At 39.8% G+C, this 18,144-nt stretch overlaps 1 protein-coding gene across 1 annotated transcript in view; it reads left to right on the top strand.

Moving 5' to 3' along the window:
• The window catches only part of ryr2b (ryanodine receptor 2b (cardiac)), a 76,371-nt gene that overhangs the window by 1,428 nt on the left and 56,799 nt on the right, over positions 1-18,144 (top strand). Inside the window, exons 2-23 of the mRNA XM_079689963.1 lie at positions 553-672; positions 1,126-1,230; positions 1,342-1,416; positions 1,553-1,631; positions 1,862-1,974; positions 2,299-2,422; positions 3,104-3,200; positions 3,292-3,366; positions 4,371-4,527; positions 6,250-6,411; positions 6,572-6,693; positions 7,786-7,969; positions 8,055-8,190; positions 8,456-8,551; positions 10,410-10,528; positions 10,802-10,935; positions 14,174-14,415; positions 16,459-16,651; positions 17,056-17,275; positions 17,456-17,560; positions 17,708-17,811; positions 17,921-18,008. Coding sequence (XP_079546089.1) covers positions 553-672; positions 1,126-1,230; positions 1,342-1,416; positions 1,553-1,631; positions 1,862-1,974; positions 2,299-2,422; positions 3,104-3,200; positions 3,292-3,366; positions 4,371-4,527; positions 6,250-6,411; positions 6,572-6,693; positions 7,786-7,969; positions 8,055-8,190; positions 8,456-8,551; positions 10,410-10,528; positions 10,802-10,935; positions 14,174-14,415; positions 16,459-16,651; positions 17,056-17,275; positions 17,456-17,560; positions 17,708-17,811; positions 17,921-18,008 — 2,850 coding nt within the window. The remainder of the gene's footprint in view (positions 1-552; positions 673-1,125; positions 1,231-1,341; positions 1,417-1,552; positions 1,632-1,861; positions 1,975-2,298; positions 2,423-3,103; positions 3,201-3,291; positions 3,367-4,370; positions 4,528-6,249; positions 6,412-6,571; positions 6,694-7,785; positions 7,970-8,054; positions 8,191-8,455; positions 8,552-10,409; positions 10,529-10,801; positions 10,936-14,173; positions 14,416-16,458; positions 16,652-17,055; positions 17,276-17,455; positions 17,561-17,707; positions 17,812-17,920; positions 18,009-18,144) is intronic.

Here is an 18,144-nt window from a genome sequence, read left to right as displayed (position 1 = left end):
CCCTGCGTATGGAGAGGTGTTGCTCGTCGTGGCGGCATTTTGGATAGCAGTCGTCTGTTGTCCCTTTCTTCAGTACCTTAAATAGATGTGAAAAGCCTGATTCCTCTGATATGGTCAATTTGGCATTTACATGAAGATAAGATACATTTAGCTGAAAGATACTGTAAAAGCATTTAGAGTAAGGCTGGACTTACTCTTTGGTGTAACTCAGGTTTTGTGATATTTGTTGGGTTTGGATTCCTTATAGCCATATTCATGCTTGCCTTGATGAGCATGTTGGTTCACAAACAAATATTTCTATTAATATTAAACAATAGTAAGCTGTAGGGTCTCATATATCAAAGGCTGCTTCAAAGCTTACATTTTTGAGGGCTTGAATGATCTTTTTGTTCCTGGGTTTATAATTGATCCGTATCAGCTTTGGCCTTCACAACAAATCATTTGAATCTTAATTTGCATTTGTTCTATTGATCTACTTTTTTCTTTCTTTTGTTTCTTTTATACTTTTGAGATTGTGCTTACTGCTGTCTTCTTTCTGTGTGTTTTTCTCAGGGAGATGAGGTGGTTTTGCAGAGTACCTTCACCTCCCAGGAGGAACATGTGAAACTCTGTCTTGCTGCAGAGGGCTTTGGCAGCCGACTTTGCAGGCTTGAGCCCACCTCTAATTGCAAGGTAAAGAGCTCCATCTCAAAGTCTTTTCACATTCCCAGAGAGGTCTAATTGTCAATTACTGTCACTTAAAAGGTGGAATGATAGAAGACAGATGCATAACATGATGCAAATAATTCTCTAATGTTTTATAATATATATTTTTTTTAGCAAAATAGAGTAAGATTAATTGAATAAAGTCAATCAAACATTCAAAAAATAGAATTGGGAACACAATTTGTTAACCTACAACTGTCTTTCAACATCTCTAAATGAATACCTAATCACATTCAATATTTTATAATAATGTTTAAGACCTCTTGTGTGCCAGATTTTCCTCTTTATACCCGATTTAGACTGCCTAATTCCCAAATGTCTGTGGTCCTTGTCACTGCTTACAGGAGTTTTGCCCTGTGGAGGGTTGGATATAAAGCTGCCTCAATGACACATGCTCTGCTGGCTTTTTATTTCTTCCAGAATGTTCCACCCGACCTGTCTGTGTGTGGCTTCGTTCTGGCCCAGTGCCTCTCTGTGCGAGCCCTGCAGGAGATGCTGGCCCACAGTGTGCATCTGGCTGCAGAGGTGGGTGTTTAAATTGATCGGTTTCTGTATTTTTATTAAGTCTTTGTTTCTATATCTTTTTATCCACTTTTCAAACTACACAAACTCTGAGCTCAATAATGTGATCCACAGGTGGGAGCTGGAGGAAGCCATCGCACCCTTCTATATGGCCAGGCAGTGTTGTTCCGACACTCATATAGTGGCATGGTGAGTCATCCTCATATAATGCAGCGATAAATCAGAAGGGGTCCATCTTACTTTGCCAACAGTTTTATTAGCTTTTTCAAAACCATTTGTTCATATGTTCGCTGTAAAATATATCTGTTGTTTATTTCACTCCCAGTATCTCAGCTGCTTGTCTTCATCTCACACTTCAACGGACAAGCTGGCTTTTGATGTTGGTCTGCAAGAGGATAAAGCAGGTATTTATTGTTGGGACTTTTTGAATCGGATAAGAATTAAAATCCTGTTTATTGCCAAGTAGGTTTTCACATATAAGGGATTTGCTTTGCTTGATGGGTGGATAGACAAGAAACAAAAATAAAGAAATATGGTCAATGTATTTGTTTAGAATGAAAGTGCTAGACTATGATGACAATTTTATTTATTTAGATTTTTTTTTTTTTAACTAAACTGCATATGTGTGGCTCAGGTGAGGCATGTTGGTGGACCATCCACCCTGCGTCCAGACAGAGGTCAGAGGGTGAGAAAGTGCGAGTTGGAGATGACCTCATCCTGGTCAATGTTTCTTCAGAGAGATATCTGGTGAGTCAGTAGGGGTTTTGATGCTTAGATGACAAAGAATCTGCTTCATTGTCTAACACACAAACCTGTTTGACGAGTTTGCAAACTAATAATTAAATGTGGACATTGAATGTGTGTTCAAGCGACTTTATTCCTCCTCTTTGCAGAAGGAGAAACCAACCATTTACATGTCAATTTCCATTTTATTTCTCTGGTAGTTTGCAATCTAAGTTCTCTCTGCCTCTGGTGTCTTGATTAGCATAATTGTTCATGATAACAGCTTTTGTAATAGCAAAATCAAAAGTGGCATTCATTGTTGATGAGCATATTTTTGTTTCTTCCCAGCACCTGTCCTTTGGCACTGCAGTTGACAACAAAAGCTTGAGTGACAGCCTGATTGTTAATGCAGCCTTCCAGCAAACTCTCTGGAGTGTCGCTCCCATTTGCTCTGGAGGTGGGGTTGCTCAAGGCAAGTTTCATTTTATCTTTGCTCTCTAAGTTAAAGGTGACCTATCATGCAAAATGCACTTTTGTACGCCTTTTTTACATGAATATGTGTCCCCGGTGTTCCACTTCTATGACGTCACAGAAGTGGCGCTACAGCTATTGGGCCAACTCCACCATTCAGGAGGAGACAGCCACGGACATTGCCGTTCGAAAGCGCTCGAGACACTGTAGTACATATGCCAGGCCTGTAGATGGTGCTGTTCTCACAGAATCAGCCCAAGACAGTGTTAAATTGAGCGAAATGAGGAATGGCTAAAATGCATGATCTGTTTGGTATTTTGAAAAATAGAAAGTATAAATATGCCTTTTATATAGGTATGGTCCTACACTATATTATTCAAATATAGCATGACAGGTCCACTTTAATTGGAAAAACAAACGTTTAGTCTCTAAAAGGACAAGACCCAACTTTTGTTGTGTCCAGCGACTCGTAAAGTCCCCTGATGTTTCGATGGCGATGGTTAAAATTAAGAATTGTATGATGTTCAGTCATTACTCAGTTCAACAACTTTGCCTTCAATTATTATTATTATTAGACATACCTGCAATTAGTTTGGAGTAATGACCCATGTTTAGATACCAGTTATAGCCAAATAAATGCCTGTTCAAAAATTATGTCTGTTTTCTGTTGTGCTAATTCTAGGTTACCTCAAGGGGGATGACACACTGAGGCTTCTCCACAGCCACAGTGACGCATGTTTGACTATTCCATCCACTGAGCAGGGAGAGGAGCTGCAAAGGTCAGATGAAACGACCAGTGGTCTGTAATGTCAGCTAAGCAAAGCATCCTCTACCTCTGTGGTCATGTATTTTTTTTTTTTCTTAATTTAGGATAATGCATTATGAGATTGGATCAGTCTCCAGCCATGCCCGCTCTCTCTGGAGGCTGGAGATACTGCGTGTTGTGTAAGTATACGCAGGAAGTAATATTCAGCCACACACATTTTTTTTGTTTTGTTTTGTGAAACATGTTGAAATCACCATCCCGTTTTGAAAATGTTTTTACAGTCTCATTTACAGATCAAAAAAGGTACAGAAGTTGTTTGTTGTTTAGACCATATGGGAGTATAATGTTGCACACACTGCTGCCGGTCACTGCCAGAGCTGGGCCCAGAATCTCTTTCTGTTTCTGCTGTTTGTCGCCCACAAAGGCTGGAAGCATATTTTATATCCCTTGCCCAGAATGGAATTAAGGCTGTGTGTCCGCTGCTTGCTCCCAAAGAAGGAAAACTAAATGATTTGGAATGCTCACGTTCCTTCAAAGCAAAACAAACCCAACTTAAAACTAGGGATGTACTGAATTGTTTGACGATTTAAAACGTCATTCATAATGTTTACAATCCAATTCCAAATCCATCTTTTCTTGCTGCGCAGTTTTTATGTACATATCTATTTGTTCCGTTTAAACATGGTATTTCTGCACAGTTCTACAGAGGCTACACTAATATAATTATATCTTTGTGGAATTACATTTGAATTTAGATTTGTTTGTTCACAGATTGACCCACGGTAATGGCCAGGCAGATGACAGACTCATTACATCTCACAAAACAATCTGTGTAATAGTCAGCCTTCCACCTTCTATTCCCCTTTCTCTCTCTCTCTCTCTCACACACACACACACACACACACACACACACACACACACACACACACACACACACACACACACACACACACACACACACACACACACACACACACACACACACACACACACACACACACACACACACACACACACACACACACCGAGAGCAACTGCTCTTTATGTTGAGGAAACTGATATTAGATTACCTAAAAACTCAGAAATTCAATCATTAGGATTTAGTTTGTTGATGTCTTAAAAACAAGACTTCAAATGTTTGGTACAGCCCTACTAAAACCACAATGCTCTTCATTTTTCTAAGTTGGAGTGGTAGGCACACATGCTGGGGGCAGCCTTTCCGGCTCCGTCATGTGACCACTGGTCGTTACCTGGGTCTAACAGAGGAGAAGGGACTGCATCTGGTTGATCGAGACAAAGCTGACATCATCACGACCTCTTTCTGCTTTCGATCATCAAAGGTCAGGAGTCACACAAAAAGAGCCTACACTTTTTTAACGCTCCTTCGATTAAGGCATAATTCTCCGGTTAAAGCAGTGGTTCCCTGCTATTGAAGGGGGACACGTGAAGCTTGTGAAGAAGTTGTAAACAAGCATTGTTTGCTTGTAAAATCAATCAAATTGACACATTTTTATCACAACCGGCAGTTCCCTTGACATCTAACGTGTTCGTTAGAACATAGCGTTCAAAAGTGACAATCTAATCTACAGAGCTCGATGTGGGCAATGCTTGTTTGCCATAAGTATTTTCGCGGAAACACAAGCAATCTGTCCATCAGCTGGCCAAAAGGCATCATATTCATACGGCGAAATGCACCGTTTTCAACATCCTTAACTCTGAGTTCTGTTGCCCCAATTACGTGTAAGGTGGGAGGAGTACTCAGATCAAGTACTTAAAGTGGACCTATCATGCTATATTTGAATAATATATTGTAGGGCCATACCTATATAAGGTATATTTATACGTTTTATTTTTCAAAATACCAAACAGATCATGCATTTTATCCATTCCTCATTTCGCTCAATTTAACACTGCCTTTCATGCTCGGATTCAGTGAGAACAGCACCATCTGGTGGCCTGAAATATGTACTACAGCGTCTCCAGCTCTTTCGAACGGTAATGTCCGTGGCTGTCTCCTCCTGATTGGTGGAGTTGGCCCAATAGCCGTAGCGCCACCGTCCTGACGTCAGAAAAGTGTTCAAATCTGGATCAGTCTGTATCAGAGCCGTTGCAGCCCCTTTTTAAGAGATTTGGGTATGGAGGAAAATAGAGAGGATTGTGTTTTCTGACTCTTGGTGAGTTCCCTGGAACACCGGGGACACATATTCATGTACAAAAGACGTACAAAAGTGCATTTTGCATGATAGGTCCCCTTTAAGTAAAAGTAGTATACTGCAGGCAGGGTAGCTTGTGAATTTACTCCAGGTGTAACCAAAGTCTGATTTAAGAGTTGATTATATTTCATATCAAGTAACTAAAGGTATTAAATACATGTAGTGGAGTAAAAGTACACTATTTACCTCTGGACTGTAGAGGAGCAGAATTACAAAGAAGAACTTTGAAAAGAAAGAAGTAAGAACTGTACTTATTTGGAGGTACTTTGAGTAAATCTACTTACTACCATCACTGCAGGTATTTTAATGTGTGCTTGCTGCCCATAATCCACACTAAACATACAATGAATCAATGTGAATTCTGTTTCTAATTTGTTTAGTTTTCCCCCTAAAAAAGAACAAAAATAACCTATAAAAATACTGTTAAAGAACCGGATCGATAAGCAGTATTTGTAATTGTTTCAATTAGGCCTCATTATTTCACAGTGGCACTGGGTCATCTGCCATTACAAGCACTTTTGTTCATGTTCAATCCATAATAAAATATAAAATTATAATTGGTTATTTTTGTCTTATTATTATTATTATTATTATTATTATTATTATTATTATTATTATTATTACCAGAGAAAATGTAATTTTTGTACAACTATATACAATTTTTAATTCTACCAATCTCAGTGGGAACCGGACTAGGGGGGGCTCGGAAATATTTCCAATTACACAAGGGGGGCCTGGCTGAAAAAGTTTGGGAACCACTGAGTTAAAGGAAGGTCATTTGTGTATTAGATGTGTTTATTATCAGATAAAGACACCTGATTGTGAAACATGAAACACTGTCCCATACAGGAGAAGCTTGACGCTGGCACAAAGACTAACGTCGATGGCATGGGGATCCCAGAGATCAAGTATGGAGACTCCATTTGTTACGTTCAGCATGTAGACTCTGGACTCTGGCTCACCTACCAAGCTGTGGACGCATCTACACGCATGGGAGGGGCTCAGAGAAAGGTATACCTTCTTACATTCAAAACGTTTATATCAAGACAATAATGATTGATTAACCAAAGGGGTAGGACTAATTTTTTTGACTATATATTGATTTAAGATAAATGCACTGATTTGCACTTTTCGAAAGACTTAGGAATGTTTGCAAATGATGTTTTTCCAGGCCATTCTGCACAGCGAGGGTCATATGGACGATGGTCTGACGCTGTCTCGTTCTCAAAGGGAAGAATCTCACACTGCCAGACTTATCCGCAGTGCTACTCTACTCTTCACTTGCTTTATCAGGTACTGAATACCTTGTCTAGACTCCAAGTCATTGTAACAATGTCTCTATCAGTGTGGTATCCACAAATGAGCGAGTGACGGTCGATGTTTCCTGCCTTCCTTGTGAGAGTGAAAAAACCTCACAAGGCCAGGTTCATGTATCAGCCATTACAGATTTCTTATAATAACTGTATACAAAAAAAAAAGTAAGCTGTTGGAATAATGGCATGCTGATTAAAAAGCTGGAAACTCAATTTAATTAACTTTTTAATTGAGTGCCACAGTCCTAAAAAACGGAAGTAAGTTAGCATTTTTACCACTTCCGGTTCCTTCGACAAAAAGCAAAGAAATTTGTCCATAGGATTTTTGAAAATAGCTTGAAATAAGGTCTGCGGTTGACACACATTGAAGAGATGGATCACGTTTTGTTCTACAACATTAAATACATCAGCAGTGACCCCACTGGTGATTTCTGAAGAGTTGACGTGATGGTTGTTACCAAGTGGCGGAATAGAACTACAGAAGTTGTCGAGGCCGTTTTATGTCATTACACCAAACACGTAAACACTCCTGCTCAGTTTGTTTTTCCCCGTGTTCTGCTGGAAAGCAAGTACCTGCCTCCTGCAAACTGTTAAAACAAACGCTTCAACTTGTGCCGTTTTGAATATGGATCTTAAGTTGGCGTGACGTTGAAGCAGCGACCCTGCTGTAGTTCGTTTATAGCATAACGTTAGCATTTAGCTTCTGGCGACTAGATTTATGATTTTAAAAGTAGGGTAGACATGTGGAGATTATCCAGCTGAACCAAACGTGATCCGTCTCTTAAATGTGTGTCAACCACAGACCTTATTTCGAGCTATTTTCCAAAATCCTATGGAGAAATTGTATTTTTTTTTTTGGTCGAAGGAACCGGAAGGAGTTTACTTCCGGGTTTTAGGACGAGTCACTGTGAAAACTGTTAGCACTGAGAAAAGCAATGGAGAAGATGGAATCATTTTTGGCTCAACCAATTTTTAAAGGGCCTGACAACTAACGTCCCCTCTGTGGGACTAATAAAGGTAACAGATTAGTCTCATAGAAAATTCTCTCATGAAGTATTCTATCCATCTCTAGGAAACTGGACGGTTCAAGCCAACAAGAAAACCTCAAATCTGTCAGCCTGCCAATGGAGATAGTGACATGTAGTCTACAAGATCTAATCAAATATTTCCAGCTTCCATCGGAAGGGCAGAGCCATGAAGCTAAGCAGAACAACATGAGAGCGCTGAAGAGTCGGCAGAACATGTTTCAAGAAGAGGTAAATCTATGTGTGAATCATTAAACCGGCCCTACATGTGAATTGCTTGTCACTGTTCCTTGAGTTTGTTCTCTTTTCTTCTCAGGGTGTAATAGATTTGGTTCTGGATTGTATTGATCGTCTACACCATTACAGCGGTGGCTCTCATTTTGCTGAGGTTGCACAGAGTGACAAAGGAGAAGAGTGGGAGACCATCCTCAACCGTTTCTACGAGCTGCTGGGTGAGGAGTAACACACGTCTTCTCGGTGTAGATTACCCAATATCCATTTGTTTTTTTAATACTGACACTACAACGTCGATCATCAATTGCAAACACATTTTCTTCTGATGTTAACCCATTTAGATTTGAACTGGAATACCTATCTACGAGTTGCCCTAAACATGCTTTTGATTCTTCTATTTTGCATGGAAAACATGGATTATGTTGTGTCTAAGTGCTATGTCTTGAAATCCCTTCAAATAAAATCCTGATTTTGCTCCTGCAGCTGCTCTGATCCGGGGAAACCGTGTAAACTGTGCACATTTCTCCAGTTCTCTCGACTGGCTGATCAGCAGGCTGGACCGTCTGGAGGCCTCTTGTGGTTGGTTGGATTTGTGGGCAATTAATTAATATTCCTGTTTTGTTTTTAATTTGCGAAACCTTCTAACAAAAAAGAAAACGTTGATCTTAGTTTTAGTACACATGTGGCCTATACTACGAAGCCGGATTTTTGCTTAGCGAGGTAACTTCAGGGTTAACTCTGGGTTTCCGGTCCGACGACGCTGGTTCACTTATTAGCGGGCTCGATCTCCATGGTAACTTATGCTGAATGGCTAGCCTGGTCTGGAGCAGGTTAGGTTCCAGATAAGAGATCAATGCAGTGAAAGCACCGCCTGCTGACCAATCAGAGCTCAGTGTGCAGAGTTTAAAGCTATCAAGTCATATTACAGGAGAAAGGAAATACAGAAAAACTGCCGTTGCAGGAAAGACGGCCGGCCAAAATCACCTGACTGTGAACGTGAACATGAATAGAATATTACCTCCCATCTTCAGAGCAATCTGACTATTATAACATTAACGTTAAGAAAGCTTACTTAAAGGTGACCTAGACCTATCATGCAAAATGCACTTTTGTACGTCTTGTATACATGAATATGTGTCCCCGGTGTTCCAGGGAACTCACCAAGTGTCAGAAAACACAACCCTCTCTATTTTCCTCCATACCCAAATCTCTTAAAAAGGGGCTGCAACGGATCTGATACAGACTGATCCAGATTTGAACACTTTTACGTCGTCACAGAAGTGGCGCTACGGCTATTGGGCCAACTCCACCAATCAGGAGGAGACAGCCACGGACATTGCCGTTCGAAAGCGCTGGAGACGCTGTAGTACATATGCCAGGCCTGTAGATGGTGCTGTTCTCACAGAATCAGCCCATGAAAAGACCCTTAAATTGAGCGAAATGAGGAATGGCTAAAATGCATGATCTGTTTGGTATTTTGAAAAATAAAAAGTATAAATATGTCTTTTATATAGGTATGGTCCTACACTATATTATTCAAATATAGCATTATAGTTCCACTTTAAATATCTGCCACAACATAAGCAACCGGATCAAAGTAACATTACGTACAGTCTGGACTGAGTGCAGACGTCGATGTGTGTCTCATTATCATTCATATCACATCATAATGTATCATATATTTCCTTATCTGAGTCAGCTGAGCCGTATCTGGCCGTGCAACACTCACAATGTCACATACTGTATGCAGAAGTATTATTTTAAGCAACACATTAAGTTCACGAAACACTTGAGACAAATGTAATTAAAGTCAGATCCACTCGTGTCTTAGACGGGGCAGTGATATCATAAACCTGTTAATGTACGCATTCAAATGCTTTTTCTTTTACCAGCTGTATTCACCTTGCAGGTGCAGCTATGTGGCTTTTATCCTGGATAAAGTGTTTAAGTCATGGATGTTTGAAGTTTAACGTCTTAATATTTGTCTAATATTATAGTTCACTTTTCATGCTGACTCTGGTCAGCTGATCAGCTGTGCTGTCAGTACGCTTGTCCATGTTTGTGATTGGTCAAATGTTGCTAACCCCGCCCCTTTCACGTGAACTCAGCCTGAAACCCTGGGTTGAGTTACCGAGTTGATAACCAGCGTCGTAGGACCGCTTAGCGAGAGCGCGTTTGTTTTGGGTTAGTTAAGCCAGATAACTCAAACATATCCAGGGTATGTTGAACTGGATTCGTAGTACAGGCCACTGGTTGAGTTGTTTTAAATCATTCAGATTATGTTTTGCAAAGTTCCTGTAAACACTTTAATATTCTATACATTATTTCTAACATTTGCTACCATATGTTATCTCAGCATCATGGCAGTGTAAAGAATGTTCGACAATAAATAAAGGATATCTTCCAAACAATAATAAGAAACAACATCTATGTGCAGGTGTCTTGGAGGTCCTACACTGTGTCTTAGTGGAAAGCCCTGAAGCACTCAATGCCATCAAAGAAGGACATATTCAATCTATCATCTCCTTTCTAGACAAGCATGGATGCAACCACAAGGTGAATGTTTTTGTTATTTACATTTGGAAAAGTAATAGACTTTATCAATAATTGAAGCAAAATACTGTGTCACTCATGATTGATGTGTATTTCTGCTGAAACACAATAATGCAAATTCTCCGATGACTTTTGTGGCACTATTTTGTATTCATTTTCAACATGTTTTGAAAACAAAATGACACAAAAACACAGAAAGATAATGATCTGTTCCCCATTGTGGGATAATTTAAATGTGTTTATCGAGCTATTGCTGAATGAGCTGCTGTTTTGCAGGTGCTGGAGGTGCTGTGCTCACTGTGTGTGTGTCATGGTGTAGCTGTGCGGTCCAATCAAAACCTCATCTGTGACAACCTGCTTCCTGACAGAGACCTGCTGCTGCAAACACGGCTGGCTAATCAGGTCACCAGGTACAATTTTAGAAATCTCGAAACACAATGACTTGAGTTTTGTCTCTGAGTCAGTCGTCTGCATTTAGAAGTCTTGCAAGGTTCAAGGCTTTTAATAGTCATACGTACATAGCTACAGTGTGGTGATGACGATGAAAATCTAAGGTCCCAGACTCCATCAACAGTGCAACACAATAAAACGGAAAAATAGAAACGATAGTGCAAGTAAATACAAAAATAGTGCAATAAGAGTCAAGTTATTGGAACATGATATATGTTGTCTGCTAACTATACACAGAAGTAGGACCTACAGAATACATACAAATCGTAGACATATATTTGACATCTTGCATAAAAGAACACAATAAAACTGGTGTGCGTTGCATTCAGTGCATCTTCATAGCTTTTTTTGACTCTTGGAGAATCACCATGGGGCTTTTTCTTGTAACTCCTTTCATACTTGCTCATGCATTTGTATAGCTGACCTGTCGTGCATCTTGGTCTCTCATTATGTTCACATGCTCGATACAAGTATCCCTTCAGTTTTCTCCACATCACTCATCTTTTCTAGTTAATAGAAAAAGAATTGTCTTCATACAGTATGTGCACCAGCTGGTTCTTCTGAATTGATAAGAACGTGATGTTATTGTCCGAGCGCAGATGTCTGATATTTATTTATACACTTCTTGCCTGAAGTGAGAAGGCTCACTTATATGGCTTTGAATATTTTTTTTCCCCCAGTTTCATCATATTTTGCCTGAATATTTTTGGCCGGCTGTGCCAGTCTGATCTTGTCGACTGGTTCCTTTTTTATTTTCCTTTGAGCTGTTTTTTTTTTTAAAACTCCATCTGCATTTATCATGCTTTCCTCTATCAGCGGCCCATTTTGTTCCTCAGGCCGTATAGCTTATTTTGTTCCATATTCTTTGCACCTGCTCAGTCCATTCCCCAACGATCTCTTGCTCCTCAAGCCATTTCTCCTTCCATCACTTTTACTTTTTCTTCATCTGAATGCCTCATTAGTGCTTCTGTTTTTCTTTCATTCCTCGTTTCTTTTATCTCATTGATTTTCTTATCTTCTCCACATTTTGTAGACTTATTCAGATGCCCTTTCCTATTATTTGTTTGTCAATATCCAATCTTCTGACCCTTCTTAACCAGGTCACATCTCTTTCCATCCTTTTCCAATTTCTCCAATTTCTACCATCTATTCTCATGTTTATCGCTTAATGAAAACTATCAGGGGCGAGGTGAGTGTCGCTATATCAACTACTTTTATTTAGCGAATAAGTCTCCATCTTATTGTTTGTCATACACGCTGCTTCTCAATTCTCTTAAGTATTTCTGTTTCAGTATTAATATTGGGATGTTGAAATTAGAAGTTGGTTCTGTGTTGCTTATTTTCCTCTGCCAAGAAAGTTATGCATTTGGTCTGGTTTGTTCTTCAGCAAGAAAAGCTACAGGCACTATTTTCTTAAAACCAAATGGAAGAGTGGGTCCAGGAAAACTGTTGGAGATTTGGAGGATGTTGCAAACCAACCTTGTCTCCGCGTGTCGTTTGCTAAACTGGGTGAATTCGGGAAAATAAAGGGATTAAGAAACACCAGAATGCAAGTGAAACAATAATCCGGCTTTAATGATACAAGGTAACAATACAAAATACAAATACAAAGAAATCACGAAGCACTCTGCAGAGTACTCCGGGCTCAGGTTCTACCACGTGTAAAACAGGTCTCAGGAACGGCTGGTGAAAAACAAGAGCGCGAACCAAAGGAAAACACAGGCTTTCATACTAAAACACAGGAGGAGGAGGTGTACGTGCTTTCCCCCAGAGGTCATCTTATTGGCAGAGACCAACACATGGCCTGTCGCACCCAATCAGTGCGACACAGCAGCTTGTAGCCAGCACACACACATCTCCTTTATGGCCCTGTGTCCCTGAGTCCATCTTCCCGCCTCCTGACTGCCACACACAAGTTAAAAGTATGTTTTAAGATATAGTTGTTATAGTTGGCTAAATATACGTAATACATGTTAATTACTTTCATATCAATAACAACGAGGAACACATTACCTATACTCTTAAGCAGTATTAGAGATGCTTTTCAAATAGTCAAACTTCACACAGGCTTACCTATGGAGAACACACTCATTTGTCCTATAGCCCCTCCATTTGTTTGAGCTATTGTTCACATCTTTACTTCAAATAAAAGGTTTCACATTGTATATTTCCAGCTTCCTTTACACATACTGCTATTATTAACACAAAGTAACTAACCACACACCTCTATTGAAAACAAGTCGATTCCCCTGACAATTGACATGCTGAAACTCCTGGAATGCGTCCCTCCCCCACCTCTCTCGTCCCTGTCATAAAAAACTGCTTCCATTTCATATAGAGTAATGAAAGATGTTTAAGCTAATTTCTCCACAATGTTTGTAGCCATTTAGTACCCACACATGAAAGAATAAGAACAGAGGTATAGTTGACCAGTAATCATGTAGCTCTTATATTTACTTCAATGAAAACACACACACACATCTGCTTCAAGCCTGTGTAAACACCCCCTTCTTTTACGAGGGGGACATTCCAGCGTCTGGCACTATTCCCAAATATGGTGTCCCATGCTCCCATCTCTTCTCTAAACACAAGTACTTCACCTCAATATATTGGGGGAGGAAAGGATACTTTGTCCCTTCAAATTTAACACACATGAACATATATAAGGTGACAGCAAAATGAATATACTAGATTTTACTTTCCTGTCATACCCCGTTACTTTAATCCTTCAAATAATTCAAATAATCCTTCAATTCCCATTCATAAGAATACAATGTGCTGTGCCTAAGAGAGTTGAGTTATGCTCTGTGTGTACTGCAGAGACATCTCAAACAGGCATCTAGCAGCAGCTGACTACACATTCATTTGATATTCAGTTCATTATTCGATTCGGTACGAAAAAATGCAGTGTTGTTGAATTTACTGCAGTCATACCTGTCAACCTGAGCACCTGCATTTTTCACAAGGTGATATATTTGTCTAAGATGTAATTCTCAAAGATTATCTTCTTTTCGGTGGTAGTTATCATAATGCAGTCATTTTTAGGTCTTAATTATATCTCTGAAATTATGAATATTGGAATAAATCATTGTAATCAAACCAAATATAACCCATTGTTACTAAGGAAGGTCCCTGCTATCTTCTGTCTTTTTGTCGTTCTGGTTGTCTCCCGACTCTCTGCACACCACCCCACCACAGCATGAGGCCAAACATCTTTTTGGCTTTGGGGGAGGATTCAGCCCAGCATCGGAGGTGGTACTATGAGCTGGTTGTGGATCATGTGGACCCCTTCCTCACATCTGAACCCACACACCTGCGCGTTGGCTGGGCTCGCACTGAGGGCTACCAGCCCCGGCCCACAGGAGGGGAGGGCTGGGGGGGCAACGGTGTGGGAGACGACCTCTGCTCCTACGGCTTTGATGGGCTTCACCTCTGGTCAGGTACGAGAGTCAGTACTAATTGGATGGGATGTCACTTCTAAAGGAGATATTTGAAAGGACAGGACACAAAAACGACCCTCGATACAGATTCAATTTTGTATTCTGTAATCTTGAATTATTTCACGCACTAAGGTGTATATAGATCGCATAATAAAAACAGAACGTTTAAAACTTTAAAAAGAAATATATCACTTCATATAGCCTGGGGTACTTTTTGAGGCAAACATCAGTGAGTTGTTACAAAATGGTTCTAATTCATTCTTATACATTTTATTTTGTGCCCATAGGTCTTACATTGGAGATTTACCTACACCTCATTGAAATCAATAAAATTGATTCTTTTCAATTTGCCTGGTTTTAGAAAACTTGAAATCTCAGCAGCTATTGAAATAACAGACTTCCATTGATAAGCGGAAATTAATAAACAAAAGAAAACTGCTTTTTCCCTAAATCCTTTATGGAGATAAATGAGAGCATTGATAATAAATCCACGGTAGCATCAATATTGCTTGCACCGAATGCAGCAACAATACTTTTAATTGTATTTAATATGCTTTTTATGCTGGTCTCCATCCAATAATGTCTATAGTGAATTTCAACAACACAGCAATTCAAAGTGCTTTCCAGAAAACATTAAACACATGGAGACAAAATTATAAAGAAACCCATTACAAAATAACATCTAAATACAATTAAAGCAGTCATTTAAGAGCCAAGAGAATGGAAAAAAAGCTTTCCAGGAGACTATTAGTTTATTCTCCAATATCCTCGACCTAAACTGATACCGCTAGGCTGTGACTATGTGCTTCTCCAATCTAGTGTGTGTGTGTGTGTGTGTGTGTGTGTGTGTGTGTGTGTGTGTGTGTGTGTGTGTGTGTGTGTGTGTGTGTGTGTGTGTGTGTGTGTGTGTGTGTGTGTGTGTGTGTGTGTGTGTGTGTGTGTGTGTGTGTGTGTGTGTGTGTGTGTGTGTGTGTGTGTGTGTGTGTGTGTGTGTGTGTGTGTGTGTGTGTGTGTGTGTGTGTGTGTGTGTGTGTGTGTGTGTGTGTGTGTGTGTGTGTGTGTGTGTGTGTGTGTGTGTGTGTGTGTGTGTGTGTGTGTGTGTGTGTGTGTGTGTGTGTGTGTGTGTGTGTGTGGCCTGACCAGAGCCGTCTCAGCAGGCAGTAACACTGGAGCTTAACAAACGCTCTCACCTGGAGCCAGACTCAAAAGCTGCCAGGTGCAAAACTCTCCTGGCAGCACGAGCAGAACTGAAAGTCGAGTGTGTAACTATGTTTGTCAAAGAGATTTAAAGTGTGAGAAAAAGCAGTAGAAAGAAATCGATATGGTAGATTATGTGTGTGTGCCCCGTCATTCATATTTACCCCAAGTGCCCTTTCCTAACTATGAGACTGTGTGTGTGTGTGTAATTCCAGGCCCTGGAAAATGTATGGAAAACAATATTTTTCCAAAAGTTTTGGGAAAGTCATGGAAATGTAACTAAAGTTGCATCAAATATAATTTCTATTTTATCTAATCGCCGAAATAGTAATACTATAATGATAATAAATACTGTATGGTATAGTAATGAAACGTAAAATGGCATTTAACTGACGAGGTGTTTTGCTGGTGAGAGATTTGAGTTGCTTTAGCGTGTAGAAGCTAGTAAGCCTACTATTTGATTTGTTTTAGATAGGACCAACATGTTTCATATGCAGACCTTATTTTCCTGTTCCATGTTAAAATAAACCATTTTCAGTGGTAACGCTGAGAAAGAGTTATGTTTTTGGTCATGGAAAATGAGGTAAAGGTCATGGAGAAGTCATTGAAAATCATTGGTGAAAAAGTGTATGAACCCTGAAATACAACGCCATATGCATACATAAAATGTAACTGACACTGTAATCCCCCTACCCCCCCACCCTTCATGTTATTGTTCTGTTTGGGATGTGTGTGAGCCATGTCCTTGTCCGTATGACATCTTTGAAAATGTCTAACAAAATATAAATGTTAAAAAAAGGGAAAAGGTTGTAAATTACTTGAAAGGCTGTGTCTCCTGGATGTCAGGCTGCGTGGGTCGCAGGGTGAGCTCGGCCGTACCTCACCTCCTGAGAGACGAGGACGTGGTCAGCTGCTGTCTGGACCTCAGCGCTCCCTGCATCTCTTTCCGGGTCAACGGACTGCCTGTGCAGGGCATGTTGGAGAACTTCAGTGCACACGGACTTCTCCATCCTGTGGTCAGCTTCTCTGCCGGAGTCAAGTCAGTAGTGGATATTTATTTTGTTTAATTTTCCTTTATTTGTATTTCATTTTTATTGATTTTTCAACAAGGGACAATATATGTAGACATTATTAGTTAAGTTCATTTACTAAAGTGCAATTGATGCAGTGTATAGCGGACTTTAATTTGCCGTGATGAAATAAAAACATGGCTACAAACAACATCTGTAAACTGTAATTGAACTGATGACTTTTTAAAATGAAATGAATACAACAATCAATTAGGAACCGCAAAAAGAAAATGATATTCGCTATTCAGTAATATTTGATATTTGTTTTTCATAGACTGTCTTTCCTAAAGTAATCATTTCCCAATCATTTTAAGTATCAGTCAAAAGCAAACGTCATTCTTTATGTCTTCCTTGTCCTGTTTCTTAAAATCAGGGTCCGTTTCCTGTTTGGGGGGCTGCATGGAGAGTTTCGCTTCTTGCCCCCACCTGGTTTTGCTCCATGCTGTGACGCTCTGCTCCCGAGAGTCAAGCTGAAGTTAGAGCCGTGTCAGAAATACATCCTGGATCAAGGAGAGGGGAAACTGGAGCTCATTGGCCCCTCGGTACCTTCCAGTCCAATGACCTTTACTCCCACACCAGTAGACATCAGCAAGGTAAAAAATCCCCATCAGTCGAACTGACTTTCTTTAGTTCTTTTAGACGAACAAAAACGTGTTATGAATATTGGATTAACGATATTATACATGGCATCCAATATGAAGTTGATCTTTTATGTTGTAAAATGCCATAAAGATGTGGTTTAGTTCCTTATACTTAATTCATATTACCCTCAGGTGGTAATGCCCCCACAACTTGAGGATATCAGAGAAAAACTGGCTGAGAATATCCATGAACTCTGGACAATGGAAAAGATTGATCTTGGATGGACATATGGACCTGTAAGAAAACAGAAACAAAATCACATTGCATAAAGGAAATCACATTATATATACACACATTATAAGAGACTCGCAACATTCACTTGATGTGTCCAGCTGTCTTCAGTTTTATTTGCAGCGTAACAAATATCAGCTTTTGTCAAACAGGTGAAAGATGAAGGTAAGAAGCATGATCCGTGTGTGATGGAGTTCTGCAAGCTGTCGGAGACGGAGAAGAACCAGAACCTTCAGATGGCCCAGGACACACTCAGGTGAGATCTACTACCTGCATTATTGCAATACACACTACTTTGAAACCTTTTGAGTTGTAAATGCTTTCAAAGCTTGATTTAAGTTTATATGTTTGTTTTTCTGTTGTAGGACTCTCCTGGCTCTTGGCTTTCACATTGGTTTGACTGCTGACCATGCTGAGGAGAAAGTCAAATACAGGAGACTAGCCAACAAGTATGTACATGTTTGATATTATTTTCGTTCTCGTAACTAAAATGTTGGATTTCCTCATAGCAGAAGAGTTCACTGGGCTTCTCTTAACATATACATCTAAAATCATATTTTGGTTTGCGTGTCGTTTTAATTTTTTAATT

This window comes from Notothenia rossii, assembly GCF_949606895.1.
Source record: "Notothenia rossii genome assembly, chromosome: 6".
Lineage (NCBI taxonomy): Eukaryota > Metazoa > Chordata > Actinopteri > Perciformes > Nototheniidae > Notothenia > Notothenia rossii.
Note: the sequence above shows the minus strand (reverse complement) of the source record. Positions and strands in the feature narration are given on the sequence as shown.